The 16780-nt window shown below is 44.2% G+C and overlaps 1 protein-coding gene across 11 annotated transcripts in view; it reads right to left on the bottom strand.

Annotated features, from left to right (window-relative positions):
- Window positions 1–11970: 11970 nt before the first annotated feature.
- LOC134226839 (GRAM domain-containing protein 2B-like) overlaps window positions 11971–16780 on the bottom strand; it is a 95960-nt gene continuing 91150 nt past the window's right edge. For all 11 annotated transcript variants that reach the window (XM_062707861.1, XM_062707865.1, XM_062707863.1 and 8 more), the window contains one exon: window positions 11971–12563. In XM_062707861.1, coding sequence (XP_062563845.1) covers window positions 12423–12563 — 141 coding nt within the window. In that variant the 3' untranslated portion in view covers window positions 11971–12422. The remainder of the gene's footprint in view (window positions 12564–16780) is intronic.

Here is a 16780-nt window from a genome sequence, read left to right as displayed (position 1 = left end):
ACATTTTAATGTGGTGATTATGACTTTGTAGGAGGAATAATTTGGTTCTACTTTATTATCACTCGATTTGATGATAAAATTTTATTTTGGTAGAGTATGGCAAGGTAAAATATTTTTCATCATTGTTTCTTATGCGAAACACACTTTCTACAAAATGTGTAATCTCGTCGAGCAATGTGAAATTTAAACATTTTTAGTAACATAGTGAACGTATTATAAGTAATGTAGGTGATGTTATACTAACTGCGTTGAAATAAATAAATTTGATCGAAAATTAGACATTCTAACGTGAACTTACAAATGGGGCAAGATGGGTCAGCGCATACTGAAGGGCATAGTTCGTATTCAAAACATATTTTCCATTGCTGGTTTAATCATTTTAAGGTTACTTTTGACATAATGATGTTAATTTGTTTATTGAAAATGTCTATTTTTTTGTTTTTAAGAAAGCTATACTTAGACGGCTTGTTTTCATAAGAATTTGCAGACATTTTTAAATGTAGAGCCATGTCATCATCCAAGGCTTAAACATTATTTTTATTCAATATAATCATTGGCAATAAAGCTATCTATCTGTGTGTAATCCAATATTGGGAATAAAAACAATATTAATTGCAGTATTTAAAGGTGACCCATCTTGCCCCGCTGTTTGACCCATCTTACCCCGCCATTTTTTGATTGACAGAAAAATAGACTTCTACTTTAATGACTCGAAATGGAATAAAAAGTGAATTTTTTGTTATTTCATACCCCTGGCTTACAGATTATGAGCTATTTTTATAGATCCATGTTGAAAAGTTGAATTAACATGTTTCTGTTTTGAGATATTCAGGATTTGCCTTAGGCGACCCATCTTGCCCCATCATACCCTACCCTTATTCCGGTCAAGATATTTTTCACTTTTCAGCATTTTATATCGGCAAAATACAGACAACGATTAGGTAATACACTGCAATGTTACCTGTTATATCTTGTTATGCAGTTTTGTTTCAAATTAAGGGCAAATTTTCACCTAAAAATGCTTGAATATTATGACAGATGTTCTTAGCAAGTGGGTTAATGAAAACAGTCAAAATGGCGCTGCTTTTCATTTCATTTCACGCATATATAAATAACCGAAGAAAAGTATAAAAATATGTTTCTGTTATTTTTATACAAAAATTCTTCATTATTTATTATTTTGTCTTGCGTGAACGGAATTAGACGCTGATTGGAATAAGGGCACAGCACGGTATATCAAAGTAATACGAAGTGGTGGAATTAAATGGAATTGTACTAAACTCGTCTTATGACAGTGAATGAATATCACGAAGCAGGAGTGCAAGTCACGGATCAAGGTCAACCGGACAGAGTCCTGAGAGCGTATGCATCGAATACCCCGTTAAAGCTCGTCGGAACATTCAAAGCCATCATTTTGGCAGGTTCGAACGAAGCATTTGCGAAATAAATTCTATGTCGTTGAAGGTGATCATCAGTGCCTGCTTGGAGCTGATACAGTCCAGGAACTTTAAGCTCAAGTTTAATTTTCTTTAAGTTTAATTTTCCGATGCGGTGCATAACGCACCGTGCTGAAAGATCAGCACTCATGGAGCACATTGGTTAACGCGGTTGTCAGCCGGGATCGACCAAAAATGCTAGACTTAGTGTAATTAGTTTAATTATTTTTATTTATTGGTCATCAAAGGTTAGGAGGTTGTTTTCAGCGTCGCATAGCGCAGGAGAGGGTGTAGGCTCTGCGGAGTAATGGTATAGTGTAGGCCGTCCCCGATTCGGTACTTCGCTGCACTGTCGCGTTGGGTATGGTTGTCCCGCATCAATCTTTGTAGTGCAGTTCCAGTAGCTATGACGCTTTTTCTCTCTTTTAGTGGCTCAGTGCGTGTTCGCTGGTTCTATCGTGCGGTGCGCTGTTCGACGGTGCTGCGCTGGATTGGTGTGGTGTGAACGCGTGTTAGCTGATGACGGTTCCCGTAAGTATTGAGGATATCTCGCGCTTAGTTTCATAGGGGCGTAACTGTATAGATCGATTTCTCTTAATCGATTTTATATTTTGGTAATAACTCAATCGTTTCAAAAGCTACAACCGTGATTATTGATTCTGGTGCAAGATACAATCACCCTTTATCACACCAAACCATTAAATAATCGACAAACTAGCGCAATTCGATACAATAATAAAAAGAAAACATCGACGATGAGAAATCGATCTATACAGTTACGCCCCTATGAAACTAAGCGCGAGATATGTTTTTAGTTGAGTTAAATAGCAGATATGCATGTATTATAACCATTAATAAGTCAGAATAATAACAACTGTATTTTTGTGTCTGTTTGTGTTTGTATCTATTGAGAGCGATTTCTGCAAACCCTGGCCTGAACGCTATTTCTGCCTTCTCGAAATATTTTTTCTGCAGTATTCTATAGTTACCGCTCGTAGTTCGTATATTTTTGAACATTATTATTGCTCGAGACACATATGGTAATATTAATTACTAATGTTTTGTGGGCCGGCGAGTGGAAGCGGCCCAATTCTTTTATCTACCTCTTTCCAGATGACCAATGATGAAGAATTGGTTCAAGAAAATCTCATAGTTCCTGTATCAGCGATGGTACTTATAACTAATACTACCTACAACCACAGTCAATCAAGGAATTCTGCGTTTACAACATGATGACTGCAAGGACAATTTCCACATTTTCTGTGAATTGCAGATAAGTATTCCCTTTAAAATTTAATTGCACTGAGCTCGTTCTAATCTGATAGGTGAATGAATTGACTTGCCACATATTTTAATAAGCAAGCGTGAATAAGCAATATCATTAGTAAATTTAAGTATTCTCGTGGATTAGAAAAGCAAGTGCATAAATTACTATTTCATGTCAACATATCACTGCGAAACGGGACCCTTCGGAGCCTTAAGTAAGATTTCGGTCCGGTTGCATCTATGGTATTCGTATGGTATTCTGCCTAATCATCGAAAGTGTCAATACGGAGTGTGGGACATGTGTTGTCTGATGCAAAAGATGCGCCATACGCATACGCATCGAATCATATGCCATGATAGTAACCATTGCCATCACAGAGCTCGACAACGTGGCAGCCTAGCAACAGTCCTCTTCGTTCACCAACCGTCACCGGACACGCACGCATAGGTAAGTAGCTCCGTGTAATTCCCAATGACGCCGCCGATTATTCGGCTGGTCATCCCGCTGAAGCTGCCAGCGGGACTCCACATTGGCGATCCTGCCAGGTTTGTCTCAAATGACGATAACAAATGAACCAAAGAAAAAAGTAAATTTAAAATTTCGCTTTGAATCAGTAGCATCGTTTATATTACCACGTGAGATTTATTTTTTTTCTCGTCCAAAAGTGGAAAGGGACATCCACTAGTATGAAAATGATTGAATTTGAGACGAGTTGTGATAACTGTCAGAATGATAAAATCGATGAAAAAGCGGTAAACGTGTTGGGACAACCGTTGTTGAATGACAAATATTCACGATTTTCTAGAAACTCGAAACGGTTACTTCGGCGGGCTGGGACAACTGTCGAATAACGGAAATAAAAACATATATAGAAACAAGGGCAACCAGTAAGACGGGACATCTACTGGTAAGTTGGTTATAATTCAATTCAGTAAGATGGGACGTCTACTGTAGGCTAATGATACGACAAAAAAAGCAAGTCATGTGAATTATTTGGTGTGATGGGACATCCACAAAAAAAAACGATTATCCAGAAATAATGCACCAAAATCGAACAGTAAGACGGGACATCTACTGGTAATCAAAAATTATGTTGAACGAAGCAATGTGACGTCTGCAGTAAACCAGCATCACTATCAAGATGTGGCTAGAATGAGATAGTTATCAATGAGATGGGACATCAATTGATAATTACGCTCTAAACCATCTGGTAGTAGAAATGTAAAGCGTGATGAGACTTCCGCTTAAAATAGTTACAAAGGCGCACTATTAAGTAGATGTGTAATACGGATCGAACTAACGCGCTTTTCTGTTGTCTGAATGCATCCTCTCTAGATTACGCAACGATATGTCGACCCACGGAAAGTATGTGCGAGCTCCATCAGAAGTCTCGATCTATTCCGACGAACTGCTATCCTCTGATCTCGGTGCCGTAGAGGTAGTCGAAGCGGATGACGTAGGTTCTCTGGAAACAACTGATGTTCCAGAAAGCGTTGAAATGGTAGGTGAAGAGTACCCATTCGATGATGGAACAGATGACACGATTGTGACAGAAGCTGATAATTCAAACCTAAGTCAGAGAATGTCCAACTTGGGAAATATGATGGCACAGCTCGTAAGATCCCTGGAATCGTCTCTAAGAGATACATAAATCGTCAACAGAATTAACGCGCACAACACTGTGCTTCAGCACCAACAGGCTACTATGAAATGCTGGGGAACTTTGGAAGAGAAAAGAACAGCTAATCGCTCTACACCGAATATTCGTTGGGAGCAGATCCCACCTTTCCCCAAAGATTAACCAGCCAATAAACTGTGGGAAGCTTGGCAGCGCTTCTTTGAAAACTTCGAAATAGCGGTTTCGCTATCTAACACTTCAGATCCTGTATGGTGTGCCAAGCTGCTCTTCTTATCCATAGGTACGGAACTTCAAAGCATCGTTTAGGCTGCTAAACTGAGACCAAATTTGGACAATTCGAGCTGCTATTCCACATTCGCCAAAAATGTCGACACACATTTGGAATCGATGACTGACACTTCTTCCAAACACGAAGCTTTCACAGCCATGTATCAGGAGAAGGGCGAATCCGTTATCGCTTTTCTTTCTCGGCTAACGGACAAGGTCAGATTATGTGGCTACAGCACTGAGGACCAAGAGCGATTCGTACGCACCCAATTGTTGAAAGGTATGCGTAATAAAGAGTTGGCAAAAATCGCTCGTACATTCGGACATGAAACAAACTATATAGTACAGTCCGCAACCAGAGATGAGGCATATGAAGCACAAAGCAACTCAAACCAAAACCGTGATCAAACTGCTTATTCAGTGCAACGAGGCAGCAGTTTCAAACAACAACACAGGTTGCGCGACATCAGGCCAGGTTAACGGAACCGAATTCGAAACCAAACAGATATGGACAGGGTCGGCGATCATGATGTGCAAAGTGCAACAGGTTATCTAATGCTGGACACCAATGCCCTGCCGTAAACAAGCGGTGCAACAATTGCGGCAATACCTATTGGTCATTTCGCGGCGGCTTGTCGAAAAAGGCGCATCAACCACGTCCAAGAAAACCAAAAGAACAAACGAAAGTGAAGCATTTCATCAGAATGAGGATGACAATGTCCAGCAGGTACGATAATTTGATACACAAAATTGAGAAATAAAACAGATGAACTAGATATTTACACATTTTGTCAGAAACCGTCACACGTTCATTACAGGGTATCAATTCTATCACAATCGAAGATGTTTTAGTAGATTACCATGTCGGGTCATCTAAACCAATTACCTTTTTGATCGATTCCGGATCCGATGTGAACATCATAGGCGGATCCGATTGGGAAAAGCTATCCGAGCAATCACGTAACGGATTAGCTCATCTACGGCCAATAAGCCTTCCAGAAAATCAATAGCTTCGAGCACACGCAGTCAGAACACCCATGGCGGTGCACCATGCTTTCAGAGCCCTAGTTGAAGTGGCTGGAGGCTCGAAACCAAAAGTTTCCGCTGAATTCCTTGTCATCAAAGCAGGTCGCCGATCTCTTCTTGGGAGAGTAACAGCGAATGAAATGCGACTTTTGGAGGTCGGTTTCGCAGTCAACAATTGCGAAGATTCATCTTTTACGAAAGTATTCCCAAAAGTACCTGGAATAAAAGTAAAGTTTAGTGTGGATAAGGCGGTTCCTCCAGAGAAAAATGCCTATTATAATGTCCCCGCCGCTTACCGAGAAGGGGCGAGACAACGATTGGACAAAATTGAGGCAAAAGGGATCATAGAGCGTGTTAGAACGGCACCTGATTGGATAAGGCTGTCCCCCGTGCCGAAAGGTAAAAATGGTTTTCGTTTGGTGGTGAATATGCGGTCACCCAATAAAGCCATCAAACGAGAATATTATCGCCTTCCTTTGTTGGATGAAATGAAGATCCGATTAAATGGATCTAGATTTTTCACCAAATTGGACCTGAATAACGCTTTTTATCATCTCGAACTCGCAAAAGAATCACGAGATTTAACAACATTCCTTACGGAGACCGGAATGTATAGGTTCACCCGACTGATGTTTGGTGTCAATTGCGCGCCCGAAATTTTCAGCGCGAAATGTGTCGGCTGCTTGAAGGCGTGGATAACATTATCGTCTACATAGATGATATGGACCTAGAGCCAGGCTTGTAAAATGTTATCTGCATGTCATTTGACTCATTTGTTCATAACTTTCTTCAGAAGCCAAATTTACTTTCAAATTTTAGATGTACGCATAACGCTTGAGTAATGCTATATTGTTGTCCAAAGGTACATTGCTCTAAATATAACATCTGAGGCTAGAGAGTGAAATCTCTCCAAAATGTCACGTGTCATTTGACATAATGTCATTTGAATGACATTTTGCCTCCCACGTCCCAGATTACATATTTACAGCAATGTCTTGTTAGACAAAGTTGTAGCCACATTTAAGCGCTATAAGTTCATCATACTTGATAGTTGATAGCTAACTACTGAAAAAAGTTCTGGGAAAATTATGCAAACGAATGCAAATGACATTTTACAACACTGCCTAGAGCAACCTAGAGCGACTTCAGGACCTAGAGCGACTGAAGCAACCTGATGTCGCCACTGCATACGCGCAGCATCTCGAGGCAGCGTTGCCGGAAGAGGGTGAGCTCGATGGGGCCCCTCTTGAGGACTGCTGGAATACAGTTAAAGCAGCCATTAACGACGCAGCGGAGAACAATGTCGGGTATATGGGTCGAAGTCGACGGAACGATTGGTTCGACGAAGAGTGCAGACAGATTCTGGAGGAGAAGGACGCAGCGCGGGTGGTCGCGCTGCAGCAAGGTACCCGGCAGAACGTGGAACGTTATAGACGGAAGCGGAGACAGCAGACCCGCCTTTTTCAGGAGAAGAAACGCCGCCTGGAAGAAGCGGAGTGCGAGGAGATGGAACAGCTGTGCTGTTCTCAAGATACACGCAGGTTCTATCAGAAGCTCAACGCATCCCGCAAAGGCTTCGTGCCGCGAGCCGAAATGTGCCGGGATAAGGATGGGAGCATCTTGACAGACGAACGTGTGGTGATCGAAAGGTGGAAGCAGCACTACGAGGAACATCTGAATGGCGCTGAGAGTACAGGCAGTGAAAGTCAAGGCAGCGGAGGAGATGACAACGTCAGTTCAGCGGACGATGGAAGCCAACCAGCCCCCACCTTGAGGGAAGTTAAGGATGCCATTCAACAGCTAAAGATCAATAAATCAGCTGGTAAGGATGGTATCGGAGCTGAGCTCATCAAGATGGGCCCGGAAAAGCTGGCCACTTGCCTGCACAAACTGATAGTCAGAATCTGGGAAACCGAACAGCTACCGGAGGAGTGGAAGGAAGGGGTTATATGCCCCATCTACAAGAAAGGCGACAAACTGGAGTGTGAGAACTTTCGAGCGATCACCATCCTTAATGCCGCCTACAAAGTGATATCCCAGATCATCTTCCGTCGTCTGTCACCATTAGTGAACGAGTTCGTGGGAAGTTAGCAAGCCGGCTTCGTTGACGGCCGCTCGATAACGGACCAGATCTTTACTGTACGGCAAATCCTTCAAAAATGCCGTGAATACCGGGTCCCAACGCACCATCTATTCGTTGATTTCAAGGCGGCATACGACATTATAGACCGCGTAGAGCTATGGAAAATTATGGACGAGAACAGCTTCCCTGCGAAGCTTACCAGACTGATCAAAGCAACGGTGGATGGTGTGCAAAACTGTGTGAAGATTTCGGGCGAACACTCCAGTTCGTTCGAATCGCGCCGGGGACTAAGACAAGGTGATGGACTTTCGTGCCTGTTGTTCAACATTGCGCTAGAAGGTGTCATGCGAAGAGCCGGGTGTAACAGCCGGGGTACGATTTTCAACAGATCCAGTCAATTTATTTGCTTCGCGGATGACATGGACATTGTCGGCCGAACATTTGCAAAGGTGGCAGAACTGTACACCCGCCTGAAACGTGAAGCAACAAAAGTTGGACTGGTGGTGAATGCGTCAAAGACAAAGTACATGCTTGTGGGCGGAACCGAGCGCGACAGGGCCCGCCTGGGAAGCAGTGTTACGATAGACGGGGATACCTTCGAGGTGGTCGAGGAATTCGTCTACCTCGGATCCTTGCTAACGGCTGACAACAACGTTAGTCGTGAAATACGAAGGCGCATCATTAGTGGAAGTCGGGCCTACTACGGGCTCCAGAAGAAACTGCGGTCGAAAAAGATTCGCCACCGCACCAAATGTGTCATGTACAAGACGCTTATAAGACCGGTTGTCCTCTACGGACATGAAACATGGACAATGCTCGAGGAGGGCTTGCAAGCACTCGGAGTATTCGAGAGACGGGTGCTTAGGACCATCTTTGGCGGTGTGCAAGAAGACGGTGTGGCGGAGAAGAATGAACCATGAGCTCGCCCAACTCTGCGGCGAACCCAGTATCCAGAAGGTAGCTAAAGCCGGAAGGGTACGATGGGCAGGACATGTTGCAAGAATGCCGGACAGCAACCCTGCAAAGATGGTGTTCGCTTCCGATCCGGCAGGTACGAGACGGCGTGGAGCGCAGCGAGCGAGATGGGCAGACCAGGTGCAGAACGACTTGGCGAGCGTGGGGCGTATCCGAGGATGGAGAGATGTGGCCTCGATGTTAACTAAATAAATGAATAGATGATATACTTATTTTTGCGGATTCGCTAGAAGAGCTTCGCCTAAGTACCGTCAAAGTATTGAAAATACTAAGCGACAATAAGTTGACTCTCAATGTAGTGAAATGCGAATACGAGAAAACACACCTCAAATTTCTCGGTCATGAACTGGACGGAGACGGCTTTCACGTGGACGAAGCAAAGATTAAGGACATCCGTAAGTTCCGGCAGCCTACTACGATATCAGAGCTTCGAAGTTTCCTTGTGCCTTATGTTCCTCCAATCCGCAGCGTCGGCAGAGATTGCTTCTGTCAGGGCCTTTGCAGTCCCAATGCTTGTGCCCCGGTTCCAGGCACTTGAAGCAAACTTCAGGTTGCTCGCATATGCCCACAGGGCATACCGACCATCCCACCTTGACGCTCCCTAACTTGACTACCTTGGAGGACTCCGCTGCAGATAGCCGAACCAATGCTACCTGCGTCCCTGCCGGACCTTTTCGTTGCCGAACGGCTGCGGTGGGCGTCTCCACTTCATACTATCGCCGCAGTGCCGTGACGAGCTCTTCGACTTCGGTGATCTCGTCCAGGTCTTTAACCCTTAGATTCACCTCCGTCGTAAGTGCCCTCACCTTGACCGTCTCGCCTAGGACTTCCTCCGCCAACTTCTTGTAGGCGGCGCCCTTTTGCGAGACGCCCCGCTTCAGCTCGAGGATCATCTCGCCCATCCGGGTACGTCTCATTCGATGTACGTCGGCGCCGAGTTCACCGAGCTTGACGTCACTCCTCATCGCCTTCAAGACGTCCGAGTACTTAGCCTCGTTCGTTTTGATGACTAGGGCATCGCCCCTGGAGCGATTGGCGCCTACCCTAGACTTCTTGCTACCCTCATTCGCCTGGGCCTTCTTTTCGGCCCTTGACGTCTTCGGTTTCCTCTTGTTCTTGGCCAAGGTCCAGGAGGCGTCATCACCCTCTATTTCCCTGGTCTGGTGCGGCTGAGAGCTCTCAGCCTGCCATAACCCCTTACCACCGTCTTTCCTGGGTGGACGGACCTTTCCAGGTCCTTCCTCCCCCGGTTTTGGAGGTACGTGGCCGGGGTTCAGCTTCCCAACCCCACTGCCCTTGTTCGGGGTAGTAACCCTCCGCGTTTTGGAGCGGCCCCAGGGAGCTCATCCCCTGGAGACTGTATCCCTTTTTGTGTCTGCTCCGTTGGAGCAGTCACCTCTGACGTGCCCGCAAATACTTGAGCCTCAGTCTGGGTAGACTTTGGCACCACCGTCTCCGCTGGCACGCCCTCGGTCAATTCGACCTTGCCCGAGTCCGCGAATCCTAGGGCCTCAGTCTGGGTAGACCTCGACTCCACGGATTCCACGGGTTTACACTTGGCCGTCCCGACCGCCCTCTCCAGCTTGGCGTCCAGCATCGACTTTCGAAGTTTCAACAAGCTCCTCTTGAGTTCCTTACTGATATTATGCTTCGATGACGCAAAGTCGATGATGGCGTCCAGCTGTTCCGTCGCCTCCTCGAAGGCCGAAAGCCCATCGCGTTTTCGGTTCATCGCCTTCACAAACCATGGGCCGTCTATAACCTCTACCGGTGGAGCCTGGGAGACGGATAAGTGACTCACGCTGGCACTGCGCACTGAACTGCCGACTATTGCCTCTGGGCGGAGACCTGAACAACCCACCTCTTGCGAAGGGGTTGTCGCCTACACTGCTACCACTAATTGAAGAATTGACTTGGTTTTCCATCTTGGTCCCACGAGTTGCTCGGGAAAAGAGGTCCATCACGCCAGAGCCCAACATGACGCGGTAAGGGACAATTACTGTGGAGGGTGCCCAGGTACCCCACAGGCTCCGTTAAAGGCCTAGCTTATTATTTCACACCCCTGGCCATGCATACCCTCGGCACGGGTTGCTTAACGCCTTGGGATTAGGGGTTAGGGACGATGGTCCCGTTGGTCGCACCCACTCACTCTAGCTGATGTCAGAAAGACAACAGTGCCCAGGCTGCACTACCAGCTAAGTACGCAACCCTTAGCTGGCGGTCAATTGTCAGCGGAAGATCCGTGGAAGCGTGAGATTGGAACTTGTGAGGACCAGAGCTGTGTAGGTCGCTCCTTCTCAGATGTCAACTCACCATTTCGCAGCCCTACAGGACACCGTGTAGAAGATGGGAACGGTATGGGACTCAATTTCCAATTCTATCGATTGCTAACATGAGAAGCATAGAGAAAGATACTGAGTAAGGGGCAAACCAGAGTAAACGCGACGTGCGATGCGACGCGACGCGACAGTTTAATTTGACAGCCTGTTGATAATAATGATTTACGTGAGTCGCGTCGCGTCGCATCGCTCGTCGCGTTTACTCTGGCTTGGGCCTAAGAGAATGGAACGGGATAGGCCCTTTTTAGGAACGTCTTATTTTGGATTTTCGGATAAATTTGCAATAAAAGCGGCGTTTTTTTTTCTATCCAAGTCCTTTCCATTGTATTCCTAATTATGCCTTAATCTAAGCAGGAAACAAAACATGTCCAACCCGAAAAAACTAATAACAAGTCAAACCGAACGCGAATTACTAGAAAATTTGTCTTTAGCTTTCCTGGTCACTGAAATGCTTTTTCACAAAACTGTTAATTGCTTCTGTTGTTTAGTTAATTATTTTGATTTCTCCATCAACCGGATTTCTATGTATCACAGACTATATATGTACCTATTTCATCAACAAAAAAGTGGCGTTTCATGAGTTTCAAAATTTCTTTGTTATTTTTCTTGAAACAAGTCCTGTTTGCTTAACAATGTTAACAAAAAGAGGATAAATAACGGAGGTTACGCGACAGTCACAATTTTATAAAGAAAATGTATACAGAAATAACAACATACCAAAAAGTATAGTAGGTAATAATCAAAACTGTATTTTGGTATTTGGAGGTGAAAAACTTTTCAATACATTATGTAGTTTAAATTTAGAAAACCGAAGTAAACTCGCCGAAATCACAATTTTTATAGAAAAAGTTGCTCACGAAAATGTGCTCTAAAATCGACCTAAATTGTATCATTGACCCGATGGACTATGTCCAAATTTTGCTTCTTTTTTTGACTAGTTCGTATTGGTACCATAAGGAAGCTTAGGAAACATTATTCCGAAACATCTATGAAAGTTAAACATAAGATTACGTGTATCCAGCTAGGCTGGGGGCAGGAAAACCTACTCTAATCAATAAACCCAACTACAACCGTAGAGTAGAGGAAACATGGCTTCCTCAGACACGTTTTTGACTTAGTTTGTTTCAAAGTTTCAATAAGCTGTCTTTTACATTTTTAACTAATTATCTCCTGTGACCGATCCTGCGCACACCACTGAACTGTTGGAACGTCTGTCCCACGGTATTTAACATTTACTTTAAATGCGAACATAGCTTACCTTGTGAATAAATACTTACTGAACTAAATATCACGGTAATAAATTAATGATAAAAAATCCCTACTAGCTGCTGCTGCTACTACATCACATATTCCCACCTACAATTAGTGTGTCAGAGTCTACGATTACTTGCTACGCCCCGTAGTCGGATGTGGATTCGAGTATCGTACTGTCCGCAGAGCTGGCTACGCCCCCGGTGTTGCTTAGCGTTATACCATACTTCTTGGTAGAATCGTGCAGAAGGATTGACAAAGTTTCCAGACTTTTGCGCACCTGAAACAAGAGATTAATTCACGTTAGTTCAGTAGCAAATCGTTACTACAAGGCTTTAACTGTTACGGGTAAGTTATCCCTGGTCACATTGCCACACAGCCTCAGACAAATCCTAACCCAACCAATTATCAAACTCCGTGGTACTTAAGGGAAGATCCATTAATTACGTAACGCAAAAATTGGCCATTTTCAATCCCCTTCCCCCCACACTTATTGTATAAAGCATCTGAAAATTTGGTATGGATCATCATACTTTAAACAGCACTCCCCCTTCCCCTGGGTTACGTAATTTATTGATGCTCCCGTATGTGGGGTATCGCTGAGTCGGGGACCTCACCTTTAGTACTAAATCAATACTTCATTTATATTTCCTTGCTACGGTAAAGATGGGCAAGTAATCCTCATGTCTTTGGCATTCTTATCTAAGAATTATACCCACCTTGATTTTTATTGGCAATCCGAAGAGGTAGTGTAGTATGCCCAATTTTGCTCCTCCTGCCATAAGGAGTGGAAATTTTCTACATATTAAATTCGCGTGATATCTAATATCAAGTTTGGCATCCCCCTTCACATACATACATAAAACATTCAAAGCACGACGTTATTCGTTGAACTTGAAATTAACATTTTAAAATCTGACTGAATTTGCTCTATAGTAGACTCCCTGGGGGTGCATAATAGGAAATTGTTTTTGTGACCCATATGCAATCGAATTAAGTAACATTTGAGTTGCTGCAACCGAATCCGTCTGGATTGTGCTGGTAGGGCTGTCCGACATTCTGGCTACGTGTCCGGCCCACCGCAGTCGTCCGATTTTCGCGGTGTGAACGATGGATGGTTCTCCCAGCAGCTGATGCAACTCGTGGTTCGATACGCAGCACTATCCTTTCGAAAACTTCCAGTGCGCGTTGGTCTTCCACAAGCATTGTCCAGGTCTGGTGTCCGTAGAGGACTACCGGTCTAATGAGTCTAATTGAGTGAGTCTAAAGCCCTCAGTATACTGTTTGTCATGATGACAAATATTTGTCAAGTTTATCCGGATATCTATCAGACTGACCAGAATTCGACATGGATATCAGGCTGACTAAACAAATATTTGTCATTATGACAAACAGTGTACTGATAGCTTAAGTCTAATTGTGGATTTCCAGCCACTATGCGTCTCCGAATTTCTCTGCTGGTATCATTTTCGGCAGTCACCAATGACCCCCAGTACACAAATTCTTCTACCACCTCGATTTCGTTACCACCGCTGCAAACTCGTCGTGGGTGGCTCGCATTATCTCTCTTGAACCTCTTCCTATCATATACTTCGTCTTCGACGTGTTGATAACTAGTCTTATCCGCTTAGCTTCCCTCTTCAGTCTGATGAAGGCTTCCTCCATCTTTTCAAAGTTACGTGCCATAATATCTATGTCGTCGGCGGAGCCAAATAGCTGGATGAACTTATTGAAAATTGTACCACTCGTGTTCATCCCTGCTGTTCGAATTACCCCTTTTAAAGCAATGTTGAATAGCAGACACGAAACACCATCACCTTGCGCGTTTTGAAGGGACTCGAGAACGCTCCTGAAACTCGAACTACGCACATCACCCGATCCATCGTCGCATTGATCAACCCTATCAGTTTTTCCGGAAATCCGTTTTCGTGCATTAGCTGCCATAGCTGGTCCCGATCGATTGAATCATATGCGGCTTTAAAGTCGATAAATAGATGATGTGTGGGCACGCCATAAATCTCGCCTGGTACTGCCCCACGAACTCTCTTGCGATTGGTGTTAGTCGGCGGCATAAAATTTGGGAGAGTACCTTATAGGCGGCGTTCAGCAATGTGATTGCGCGGTAGTTGCTGCAGTTCAGCTTATCGACCTTTCTGTAGATGGGACACACGACACCTTCCATCCACTCCTGCGGCAGAACCTCATCCTCCCAAACCTTGGTAATTACCCAGTGCAGCGCTCTAGCCAGTGCCTCAGCACCGTGTTTAAACAGCTCTTCTGGTAGTTGGTCAACTACAGGGGCTTTGTTGTTTTTCAGCCGGCCGATCTCCTCCTGGATTTCCTGGAGATGCGGAGCCGGAAATCGTATGTCCTGCGCACGTGCTCTTAGGTTCATTACCATACCGCCACCGCCATATCGCCATTCAGGTGTTCTTCGTAGTGCTGTCGCCACCTTTGAATCACCTCACGCTCGTTCGTAAGAAGGTTCCCGTTTATGTCCGTACACATATCGTTGTGGCTGTGGCACGTGGCCCTTATGGGAACGGTTTAACTTCTCATAGAACTTTCGTGCGTTATTAGCGCGGTACAGTTGCTTCGTCTCTTCACGGTCTCGATCTTCCTGCTGGCGCTTTTTCCTCCAAAAAATCGTTTTGTCTGTTCCGCGCCCGATGGTATCGTGCCTCGTTCGCCCTCGTGCGATGTTGCAGCAATCTCGCCCATGCTGTATTCTTCTCCTCAACTAACTGCTCACATTTGCCGTCATACCAGTCGTTTCTCTGATCCGAGGGCACCATGCCAAGTGCGGCGGTTGCGTTGCTACCAATGACGGATCGAATATCTCTCCAACCATCTTCAAGAGACGCTGCGCCTAGCAGCTCTTCCATTAGGAGTGCCACGACTCCGACGCGTGTTGTACACCGTCGATCGAGAGTTTTGAGCGCAGACATACTGCAACGGTCGGATTCAATATTCGCACTGCGGTAAGTGCGTACGTTCGTAATGTCGGAGAAGAATTTACCGTCTATTAGAACGTGGTCGATTTGGCTTTCCGTTTCTTGATTAAGTGATTTCCATGTGGCCTTGTAGATATTCTTGCGGGGGGAAGAAAGTGCTTCGGACTACCATTCCGCGGGAGGCTGCACAATTTATGCATCATTGGACGTTGTCGTTCGATACGGTATGCAGACTTTCCGGTCCGATGACCGGTCTATACATTTCCTCCCTTCATACCTGAGCGTTCATGTCGCCGATGACGATTTTAACGTCCCGCAGTGGGCATCCATCGTATGTCTGCTCCAGCTGTGCATAGAACCAAAATATAGTTTCCGTTTATATCCTTACACAGTGACACGTGGCCCTTACTTAAACGGTACAACTTCTCATTGAACTTTCGTGTGTTGTATTAGTATGGTACAGATGCTCGGTATCTTCACGGTTTCGATCTTCCTGCTTGTGTTTTTTTCTTCGGAATATAGGGTATGATGGGGCAAGATGGGTCGCCTAAGGCGAACCCTGAATATCTCAAAACAGAAACATTTTATTTCAACTTTTCAACATGGATCTATTAAAATAGCTCATAATCTGTAAGCCAGGGGTATGAAATAACAAAAACTCCACTTTTCATTCCATTTCGAATCATTAAAGTAGAAGTCTTTTTTTCTGTCAATCAAAAAATGGCGGGGTAAGATGGGTCAAACAGCGGGGCAAGATGGGTCACCTTTAAATACTGCAATTAATATTGCTTTTATTCCCAATATTGAATTACACACAGATAGATAGCTTTATTGCCAATGATTATATTGAACTAGTCGACCCGGCAGACGTTGTCCTGCATAGTAGGCGAAAATGTGCGTTCCGAACTGCCCATGCAAAGGTCGCATAGGAATCACAATTTTAGTTTTTCACGATTTGCTCAACTTTACTCGTAATTTTCGCATTAGGAAATATCATATAAACCCGTCGGAAACTTTAACGAATGTTTCTGCTGAAGAAATGAAAAAAATCCATCCAGCCGTTTTCGAGTTATGCGGATACGAACACAGACCATTTCATTTTTATATATAAGATAAAAAATAAGTTTTAAGCCATGGATGAAGAAATGCTCTACATTCAAAAATGTCTGCAAATTCTTATGAAAACAAGCCGTCTAAGTATAGCTTTCTTAAAAACAAAAAATAGACATTTTCAATCAACAAATTAACATCATTATGTCAAAAGTAACCTTAAAATTATTAAACCAGCAGTGGAAAATATGTTTTGAATACGAACTATGCCCTTCAGTATGTGCTGACCAATCTTGCCCCATTTGTAAGTTCACGTTAGAATGTCTAATTTTCGATCAAGTTTATTTATTTAAACGCAGTTAGTATACCATCACCTACATTACTTATAATACGTTCACTATGTTACTAAAATGTTTCAATTTCACACGGCTCGACGAGATTACACGTTTCATAGATAGTGTGTTTCGCATAAGAAACAATGCTGAAAAATATT

This window comes from Armigeres subalbatus, chromosome 3 (assembly GCF_024139115.2).
Source record: "Armigeres subalbatus isolate Guangzhou_Male chromosome 3, GZ_Asu_2, whole genome shotgun sequence".
In the NCBI taxonomy this organism is placed as follows: domain Eukaryota; kingdom Metazoa; phylum Arthropoda; class Insecta; order Diptera; family Culicidae; genus Armigeres; species Armigeres subalbatus.
This window is presented reverse-complemented; position numbering and strand designations above follow the sequence as displayed.